We start from the raw sequence: 10,829 nt of genomic DNA, 5'->3' as shown, positions 1-10,829 counted from the left end.
CACCACTCATGAGTTAGTGGTATGTCAGGCAGGGTGTGTGACAGTTCTACTGTTAGGCTTCGTTGGTCCGGTGACTCAGCGTGGTAGCCGGCAGACAGTTCTGTTCTGTTAAGTTCCGTTGGTCTGGTGACGCAGCATGGTAGCCGACAGACAGTTTTGCTCTGTTTGGCTCCATTGGTCCGCTTATGGGTAGTGTGACGCAGCGTGGTAGCCGGTAGGGATCCCTCCTCTGGACTGGCTCAAGGAGATGAGAGCATTGAGCTCCCCCACTTATGATTTAGGGTAAGGAGGATAGATGTACTCCGACAGTATTCCGTTCACTCGGTCACTCAGGAGCAGTGATGGCAGAGTGAACGGTTATCACAGCCCTACCCACTCGGTCTCACCATCGTGTGTGAGACGGCTGACTGGCAGTAGGGGTGACCAGAACATGTCATTGGCATCATACGCATTGATGTATTGATTGCTTGTGTTTGCTGCACTTGTTTGCTGTATATTTGGTGGATGCATGTGCTTGACATGCATACAGGATTTCTATATCTCTCGGTCTATTATCCATACACCAGGTCCTGGTTAGTACAGTTTTTCTCCTATATATTTCAATTTGCATTTATCATTCCTATATCAAGAGACTGTACGCATAATTATTTTTATTGGTTATTTTCTTACTATGCATGTCAATAGTTATCCGCTGAGGAGTTGACTCACCTCATTGATATTACTATTTCAGGTTGAGACTGTCCGGAGATCTCCAGTCGCTAGTCCCCCTGCAGATCGCAAGGATGTTTGTTTGGTCTCTTGGTTTTCTTATTATACTATCTAGCCTGTGTTTTAGACTTGTTCTAGTTTTGACACTTGGATCTTGTATGATCCTTTATTATCGTTGGGTTTTATTTGGATATCTTCTGCTACATACTTGCCTGGACGGCAGAAGAGGTGAGTTGATTTTATTTGCGTCGTTGTGATTTGAGTTTTATGAGTGTAGTTGAGTAGGATATAAGATTTGAGTTTTATGGGTGTAATTGAGTAGAATATTTGAGATGATTTCCTTATCGTTGTTTTAGTGGATTGTGGTACTAAACTGTGTGGTATGTTATTATATTTTATTGTTATTGTTCCGGCTGTGTTAGCCGAGGTATATGTGGCCCTGAAGGTATTGTAGGAAATTTTATATTATCATCCGTACAGGAGAAATACTGTCGAAATTTCTTCTGACAGGAACTATATGAGACGTGATACAAGATCTCTACCTCAACAGTTACTTCCTGTTCACCAAACCGCGATCTCAAACATAAACAACTACAATTTAATATTTATTATTTTCTAAACTCTATAAATAACTGGCTCATTTTATTATTTTCACATCATCTTCTTTACTTTCGTCTGTAAATTCCAAAATCTCAATCTGTTTTCTACTTTAATTCTCCAATTCAAACAAAAGAAATTTCATCTCGGTCTCATAATGCCAAGAAAAAAGTCAATTAGAATGTAAACCTCGACCACATTCATTTTACCAATGATAAATAATGAGTTTTAAAAAAAAATCTATATCCCAATAATTACGTTACAAAATAATATAATCATTACAAAATCACAAGAGACAACTCATATACAATGCTCCCTCTCAATAGTGATGGGTTGACACTCCACCCATTGCAACCAACCTCAATAATGGTATCTCTCTCGTAGTCAAACATGTGGCACAGTTTGACCAACTAAACTGAAAATTAAAATACTAAAAGCCAAGTCAACATATTAACTAAATATTGAACTTCAATTCTCTAATTCTAATAAAAGAAATTTCATCTCAGTCTCAAAAAAAAATAAAAAATAAAATAATCAATCAATGACATTTAATTTATCGATGGTGAATCAAATTAAGTTCCGACAGTTGAGATACAAAAAATACCAATACCTTTAATTAAAGATTCAAAATACTTCATCTTTAAAATCATTTACTTTTATTAAATATTTTTTTTTTAAAAAAAATCACTCTTTCATCTAAAGAATTAGATTACAAAATACTAAAGGCCAACTCATCACAATGGCCTCTGGAATATCAAATGCTTGAGATAAATTAAATAATGGTGCTACAGCAGGAAATAGACCAACTCAGAATGAATGGCCTCTGGAATGTATCTCTTTACTGTGAAGGTTGGTAGGGAAGCCACAATGTTCTTGGCAAAGTTCATGTAACCATTGAATGGCTTGCCACCAGAGGCTTCATCATCTTCATCCTTAGGTTTCATGGGGAAGAAGCCTTGCTGATGGTGCATGAAATCCCAGTCCCCTGTCTTCCAATCGAAAGTATAAAGTGGAAGAAATTTGTGGCCATGATCAGCCACAAATTCAACTGCATCGAGCACAAATTCGAGTTCTTCCAAGGAGGTGTAGTATGTGAAGCTCACTCGAGTCCACCCTGGTGCGATTCCTTCGTAACCCTATAAGATTTGGAAAAGATTGTTATTTTGGGAAATAAAGGGGGTGGTGTGTAAAATGGTAGAATCTAATCTAACCATTTGAATGACGGATTTGATGGCTTTGGATTGGCGGCGGTCGATGGAGAGGAGACGGTGACCGTATGGCGCGGCGCACGCGCAGCCGCCGCGTCCCTGGATCCCGAACAAGTCGTTGAGCAGCCGCGTGGTGAAGCGGCAGTGCAAGGGTTTGCCACGTGTCCCTTCTCCTTGCGCTTCTGGGTAGACCAGGAACGAGATGATGGGCTGCCGCGCAACCGCCGGGTCGGAGCCGGCGGCGGTGGTAGCGCCCAGAACCAGCACCCTCGGGTTCCCGGCCAGCCTCTCCGACGCTCGCCGCAACATCTGGAGTTCCGCTCGCCCGATCGCCGCCTCCCCTGCCCACTCTTTCACCAGGAACGCCGCCGCCGCCCGGATATTCTGCACGATCCCCGGCGTCCCCGCGTCCTCCCGCTCCTCCACCTCGCCGTAGTACAGGGTTTCCTGCGTAAAAACAGAGCTCATGCGTCACGTGGCAATCAAGGAAGAGGCAGTGAATCGCATGGTGCCGAGCAGAACCTCGTCGTGGCCGCTGACGTAGAGTACGGTGCCGCCGCCGCAGGTGGACGGCGGCGTATCTTTGATGCGGTAGAGCGCGTCGTTCATCAGGAGGATGCCGGAGCTCCCGGGGCCGCCGAGGAACTTGTGAGGGCTCAGAAATATCGCATCGTAGCCGTCCTCCTCCCCTGTCCTCATCTCGATGTCGACGTAAGGTCCACTGCAAGCGAAGTCGAAGCAGGCGTAGGCGCCATGGCGATGAAGCACGGTGGCGATGGCGCGCGTGTCGGAGTGAATCCCTGTGACATTACTGCAGGCGGAGAAGGAGCCGAGCTTGGGGCGGCCGGCGAAGTCGGGAGACCGTAAGGACGCCTCCAGGTGGTCGATGTCGACCATGCCGGCGTCGTCGAGGCCGACTTCGACCACCTCTACCAGGCTCTCGCGCCAGGAAAGGAGGTTGGAATGGTGCTCGTAGGGGCCGACGAAGACGACCCAGCGATGGGCCAGCGGCAGCTGGCGGAGCACGGCGTCGCGGAGGAGGGACGGGACGGCGACGCCCATCACCTCCTGAAGGCGCTTGATGGCGGCGGTGGAGCCGGAGCCGCAAAAGAGGAGAACGTCGCGCCGGCCGCTCGCCCCCAACCGCCGCTTGATGTAATGCGTGGCTTCTCGGACCAATCCGGTGGTCCGGCGGCCGACGTAACTGTCCGCCGTGTGGGTATTCCCTACACAGACGATAACAAAATTTATCGAGATTACGATCGATTTAGCGGCCGGACGTTTCGAGATTAAAACTGACCGTAGGAAGGCAGGACATGTCGGCGGAGGAATTCTTCCACGAATGCCAAGAATCTGCCGGAAGCCGTGTGGTCGGCGTACGTTACCCGGCGGCGTCCCAACGGAGTGTCGAACTCCGCCTCACCGCCGATGATCTGCGACCGCAACCACCGAAACCTGCTGCCCTCGTCGTCTTCGCCCGCATGATCCATGTACGAGCTCAGGAGCTTTATCAGCTCAAACTCGCCAGCTCCTCCTGCACGCAGCCCTCCGGCCGCTTGCTCCATCGGCGACGACATGGCGATGCCTAATCAACAAATTCCCGGCGTTAGGTAGATTGTTTAGCATCGGCCAAATGAGGAAAAAGCAGGGAACTCACGGAGAATTGATGGAAGAAAAGAAAAGACGAAGAAAAAGAAAAAGAAAAGAAAAAAAAAAACAGAGGAATTCAAAAAGAGAAATTATTAAAATAAATAAAATTTTATCAATTGTTGACTGGGTATTGCAAAACGTGTATAAATTATATGAACAAAGAGACAACAAAGATTTTATTACTTTTACAACTTTTCATCTTGTCCAATTGTTATTCTTTCCAGAACTTGGGCAAGCGACTACGCTGTTGAGGTCGCAAGTTCCTGGAATGGAGGCCGTGACCTGACTGTGAGGCTATTGGCATGACTTAGAGTATCCATCATGTCGTGGCATGCCTTTTTGTTACTGTAGTATTAATATTAAGGGTGCATTTGGTTCGGGATTATTTTTGATAATCTTAGTTATCCATTCAAGGTTATCAACAAAAACCTTATTTGGTTTAGATATTCGATGATTCCCGAGTAATGTTCCATGCCCGACACGTCAGCAAAAGGGTCATGAAGCCCGGAATCGGAAAACCTCATAAAACTAAGATTTTTCTTGATTCCGGGGTTAACGAATTTTTTTTTACCAAAAATACACTCCGATAAGAAAAAACATGGAAAAAAGAGAAAAAATATAAAAAAAATATTAAAAAATGTAAAAAACTGTTTAAAAAAATTTAAAATTTTTAAAAATAAATATATTTTTTTAAAAAAATATAAATTTTAAAAATAAAAATTTAAAATTTAAAAAAAATTTAATTTTTTTTAAAAAAATTTTAAAAAAAAATTTAAAATTTTTTTAAAAATTTAAAACAAAATTTAAAAATTAAAAATTTAAAAAAAATTAAAAAAATAAAAAATTTTAAAATTTTTTTAAAAATAAAAAATTTTAAAATTTTTTTAAAAATAAAAAAATTTAAAAATAAAAAAATTTAAAAATTTTAAAATAAAATAAATAAATAAAAATTAAATTTTAAAAAATGTAAAAAAAATATAAATATAAATAATATAAAAAATATAAACACATTAAAAAAAATTAAAAAACACATAAAAAGGTAAAAAAATATACAAGAAAAAGAAAAGTAAAAAAAAACATAAAAAAATAAATAATAATAATAATAATATTATTATTATTATGTATAGTTGATTTTGTAATTGAGGGTAATACGGTAAAATATTAAACTAAGGTATTCATTAAAACCTTCAAACAAATAAGTTTTTGTTCGATTACCTAGTTTGAACCAAATAACATTTGGTTATGTTTTATTCCCCATAATCAAGGTTATACATGATAACTTGAACCAAACACACCCTAAGAGTAATGTTAAATGTCCAGAATCTGATCAGCTAGAATTCATACATACATGTATATACAAGAGTATTTTAGTAATATCATATGTATATATTAATTACATGTATGTACATGCATATGTATTATGATTGGACGATAGAAAATTTTAGTTGGCCATATTCTGACCAATAAAATTTACTCTAACGTTTAATTTTTTAAATGCGTTAATGAGTACAAATTAAAAAAATTAAAAAAAGTAACATGTTGCCATTAACGTATGAAGATGTTAATGATAATACGGATGCTCTTAGTTGGCCTAATCTCGATACAGATGATTGCGAGAGGCATGCTGAAGCTTACGTTAAAAAGCTGAATGGAAAGATTTAAGGATATTTTTAAAAAGGTGAATGGAAAGTGATACAGTAAATAAGATGCGTCCTTGAAGTTGGGGTGCTGAAATTAAGAACACTGGCTGATGTACAATAAGGGCCAGGGGCGGATCCAGAATTTTAAATTTAGGGGGGTCGCATGCTAAATGACAAAAATAATTATCGTTAGAAATTTGTACACCTTTAAACAACCTCCGAATTCTCAATTTATCACTGAAATCGAGGTCAAAATTTACCTAGAAATCACCGTCCTAGGTTACCATAGTTGACAAGACAATAATAACGAATTAGTTCAAATGTAGTTCCGACACGAAACAAGGGCCAACGACCCTTCTCAAGTTGCAATATTACTTCAAAATTTTGGTATCAAACTACCAACGGAAAATTTAGGTCGTGGACTTTCTAAATATGTAATCAATTTTGAATTTTGACGATCGACAATGCTACAATTGACAATGAAAGCAACAATAATAATTTTAGTGTGAATTGGAAAAGATCGAGATATCTATCCATAGGAGAGAAAATGCCTATATCATAAATTAGAAAAGATTTCTATATAATAGTAAACTAATAATATTTGTATATAATTAATGATCAGTAGTTTTCTTTTGTTAAATTTAATTTTTTTTCCAACATAATTCCTATCAGGTAAATTAAATGACATCCAAGAGAAATATTTTTCTCTAAAATTATATAGCATATTTAATAAGTATATCATCGATTATATTAAAATATATTAAAAAGGAAGATTAATTTCATCATCTTGTACTCCTTCACCAATATCCTAGTATATATAATATAATCATGCATATATATGCACATATAGGGAGGATTTACATGGAGACTTGGGGAGGCCGCGCCCCCCCCCCCCCCCCAAGCCCCCTCTCGTAAATCCACCACTGATCAAGGCTAGTGTCAAAATCAAAGAGGTTGAGCTCGACCGAGTACTTCAATCGATTAGACCTTTTATCCGAGCGGCTCCTTAGTCCTACAATTAAGGCTAGCACGGCTACAAAGCTCAACCGAGTACTTCAGCCGATTGGACCTTTTGTCCGAACGGCTCCCGAGTCCTCCTGGCACGATTAGAACTCGAGTCCGCTTGGTTTGATTGGATCTTTTAGACATACTACTCGACCGGGCTCATTGCCCGACCGGATGCTGAGTCCTCAAGATATCTAACCTTCGATAGGCGATGATATCCGTTCAAGAGTGATACCTGATCGGACAAGAGATAGGACTCATCTAGCTCACCGTTGAAGTGCTACAATTAATAGCCCCTCAACCCACTGAGCTCATATTCCTCTCAGCATTTTATGTAACCACTGTTAGAGAATTAATGGAATATTCTTGGTACAATCGGTATGTTGGAAGTTCTACCCTGCAAGCTCATAGATGGTGCGGTCAATTTAGGAAAGATGGCAGAGTGTCAAAATCGTTAATCATATTTTAGTAATGCATTGTTTTTTGTGTAGGGATTGAAAAATAGCACTATATAAGGGATCTCTTTCTCAACGTGCAATTATGCTACGCTCTCATAATTCATTGTTCATCGCCACTATCCTTCTCTCTCTTTTTTTTTCACTCCTTGTCTAACTTTAGCATTGAAGTGCTTGCATTGGATCTCTTCTTGGTCCTGTCATTGACGTCCACCTGAGCAACCCGAGTGGCCAAAGGAGTTGAGATCGATTGTCCGAGAATATAAAACCCGAGTGTCAACCACCTGAGCACATAAGATCAAATGCCGAACTCCCAAATACCCAAGTGGGTTGCTCTCCCAAACACTCGACTGCCTGAGTAGTCAAGCGCCCAAGTGGTCATGTGCCCATCTGCTTGAGTGCCCAAGTGGCCAAGTGCTGAGGACCCAAGTGCAGACTACCCAAGTGTCGAATGTGCTCGAAGACTCAAGAACCAAAGCTTGAATGCCCGATCGCTAAAGCACCGAGAAGCTAAGGACTCGAGAGCCCAAGCCTGAATGCCTGAGCACCCGAAAGCTAATAATTCAGAAGCTAGAGCTCACATGCTTAACTACAAGAGCGCCGAAGACTCAAAAGCCTTATCTTTGTAGAAAGGACTTGACTTGTGGCCGGGATCATAAACCTGAGTTTGTCGCATGGAATTTTATGAAAGAATAGTGTCGGTTACATGGAGGTGCACTCAAGTGAACCCTTGTCAATCTATACAGGTCCAACTATATATATCGCTAATTAACTAAAAAGCGATCCATTCATCATTGAGAATTCATCCTCTTCTAATTTTACATCAACTTAAAAAAGTATCTCGACTCTTTCTAAATAACTCACCTTCAGCCATTTGTTATAAAAGAGAGTAAATTTAGAAAACTCCACGTGCATGCATTTATACGCTATTACCGATTGTATACGCGTCTAATTTTCATGATGCTACTAAACAAACTGTCAAAACTTCTTACGCCATCGTATATATTATTTTATTAAATTTATGAAATATCTCCTCACTTTTAGTTTAAACATAGTCCATCATTTATGCATAAATTCTTTAAAATATATTAAAATATTCATTAAAAATTATATAATTTGAGATACCTACCACAATGTTTATAAGGTATGTGATCATACTAACAATCCGTACTTTTGTTTTTTCAATCCAGACATCGAGATCTGCACATACCTAATTAATTCGAGAAGTGGACAGTCCTTCTCTTAGTTCACCCATGGGCCATGGGATAACTTTGAAAGGGTTCGTAGTAATATGTCAGCAATCAACTTCCACTGCTTATCCATCACTATAAAATTGTGCGTACCTTCAATTGGGTACTCGAACAATGAATTCTGCAGTACAAGTCTTTTCCTCCAACTTGAGTGCATATGCATGTCACAGCTGATGATTGATTCATGCTGCTTTAGGAATCCACCTTAACATTTTATCATTGTACCATACCCATGGGGTACAATCCATGTTTACACGTGACAAAAAATGATTTGTTCGTCCTCAGTGTCCCTATCAATCCGTCTCTAAGTCAACACGGAGGAGGTAAATCACGGGTGACTACCAGTCATTAGTGCAAATGGCTAAGACATGGGGGAGGTTATGCTCGGTCACGCCGAGTTTCGACCCCAAGACCTCATGTGGCAACACCTTATGCCTTAACCATCGCACCGCCCCGAGGGGACTACAATCCATGCTTACATGATCTTACTATTGGGATACAATTAAAATTTTACATTGAAAAGATATGAAAAAATTATGAGTTTAAAAGAATGTAAGATATCTATATTGACATGAGATTTTTTGGATAGTGTTAAAAAATAAAGTCATGAGGGCTTAGACTCAAAGTGAATAATTTCATACTATTGTGGAGATATGTGCATTCTTTTGATCCCAACAAATGGTATCAAATCCATGGTCTTGACCGAATACTCACGAAGAGGCTAGGAAAATGCCAAGAGTGACCTGATGCTCGTAGGAAAGACCAAAACAGATCAAGATAACCGAATGCTCGTGGTCAGGCTCGAAGCAGGTCAAAAGTGACCAGATGCTTATCGGAAGGTCTGAAGCAGGTCAGAGTGATCGGATGCTCAGAGAGGTGAAGTAGGTTAAGAGTGACTGGATGGATGCTCATGGGGAGGCCCGGACCATGAGAGGAATAATGATCCTTCGTTTGAAGGGAGGATTGTTGGGAATACAATCAAAGTCTCACATTAAAAAGATATAGAAAAAATCATGAGTTTAAAAGGATGTAAGATATCTCCATTGGTATGAGATCTTTTGGATAGAATTCAAAAACAAAATCATAAAAGCTTAAGCTCAAAATTGATAATATCATGATATTATTGAGATATGTGCATTCTTTCAATCCCAACACTACTTGAAGTTAATATATTTCGTACATGTTTGGACCTTGGCTAAAGGGCTAATCTCTTATACCAAATCAATGCATTGGCACTTGTTTAGAGTTTTGCGAGTAAACACCATCAATAAGCTAAATATAAGCTCAATTGTCTCTCCAATCTAATCTCCCTACTGGTGTCAACTTAAGGCATAGGTCTTAATAGTCTATGATTTTAAATATTTTTAAATTATTTATATTTAATTTTTTTATTATAAAATCATTTTATTGTATTTATGGTAGATTTTTAACTATTTTTTGAAAAATATATATCTTATTTTAAAAATCAAATCAATTTTTTTTATTGCATTCATCTCTTAAAAATATGTGCCCACGTAGTTAGTGATCTTGTACCCTTCCTTTTTCTCATAGTGTTTTTGCACCCTTTTTCTCCCTCACTAGTGATCTGTGTTTTTTTTCCTCTCGAGTTAGTGATACTCTCAAAGGATGTTTCTTCTTGTACTTGTTTTGCTTTGAAGTTTCTGATAACCAATCTCAACAACTAAGCGATTTGAGCTATTCAACCCTCCCTCTTTAGCTTGTAAGGTCCTAACAAATGGTATCAGAGCAAGATTGCATTAGAGGACTCACATCCAAAGGAGCAAAAGTTTTGAGCTGCAAAGCTGTCTTTCAAAGAGGGTTATAGTGTTGATGCAATCATTCCCAAGAATTATAGTTTTGATGTTTGACAACACTCAAGCTAGAGCAAAAGGAAAAGAGATCTCACTTGTGTATTAAGTGTACATGAAGTCCTTGCAGGTTAGAAGATTGGATGCAAGATGAGTGAAATCCAAGAAGGTTGAGGACCAGATTCTTTGCAAGAGAAGAAAATCCAAACATATCATGGGATCATATGTGCAATTGGATGAAGACTTGAAGATAAGGATGAGTCAAAAGTCCAAAGAACATGAGGTTCATTTGACATGAGGAATGGGGACATGCGAATAGAAGATTCTTAGGCAAACTCAGTCATTAGAATGACTGAAAACTACCATCAATCGATTGATTATGAAACTTATTCAACTGATATTGGTATTAATCGAATGGAAATGAATATCAAGCGACTAGTACGCTGAAGTACTTTTGTTCAGGTTCGATTATGCATATCAACCGACTGATTATGATATCAGTCAAATT

General features: G+C 39.2%; 1 protein-coding gene across 1 annotated transcript; it reads right to left on the bottom strand.

The window, feature by feature from the left end:
• Positions 1-1,996: 1,996 nt before the first annotated feature.
• On the bottom strand, positions 1,997-4,153 carry LOC122032366 (probable cysteine desulfurase). The gene is made up of 4 exons (XM_042591652.1): positions 3,814-4,153; positions 3,036-3,739; positions 2,517-2,960; positions 1,997-2,441 (listed from the first exon to the last, which is right to left on the bottom strand). Exons 1-4 carry the CDS (start codon positions 4,088-4,090, stop codon positions 2,091-2,093), a joined length of 1,776 nt encoding a protein of 591 aa, XP_042447586.1. The 5' UTR covers positions 4,091-4,153; the 3' UTR covers positions 1,997-2,090.
• Positions 4,154-10,829: the final 6,676 nt, after the last annotated feature.

This window comes from Zingiber officinale, chromosome 11A (assembly GCF_018446385.1).
Source record: "Zingiber officinale cultivar Zhangliang chromosome 11A, Zo_v1.1, whole genome shotgun sequence".
Taxonomy (NCBI): domain Eukaryota; kingdom Viridiplantae; phylum Streptophyta; class Magnoliopsida; order Zingiberales; family Zingiberaceae; genus Zingiber; species Zingiber officinale.
This window is presented reverse-complemented; position numbering and strand designations above follow the sequence as displayed.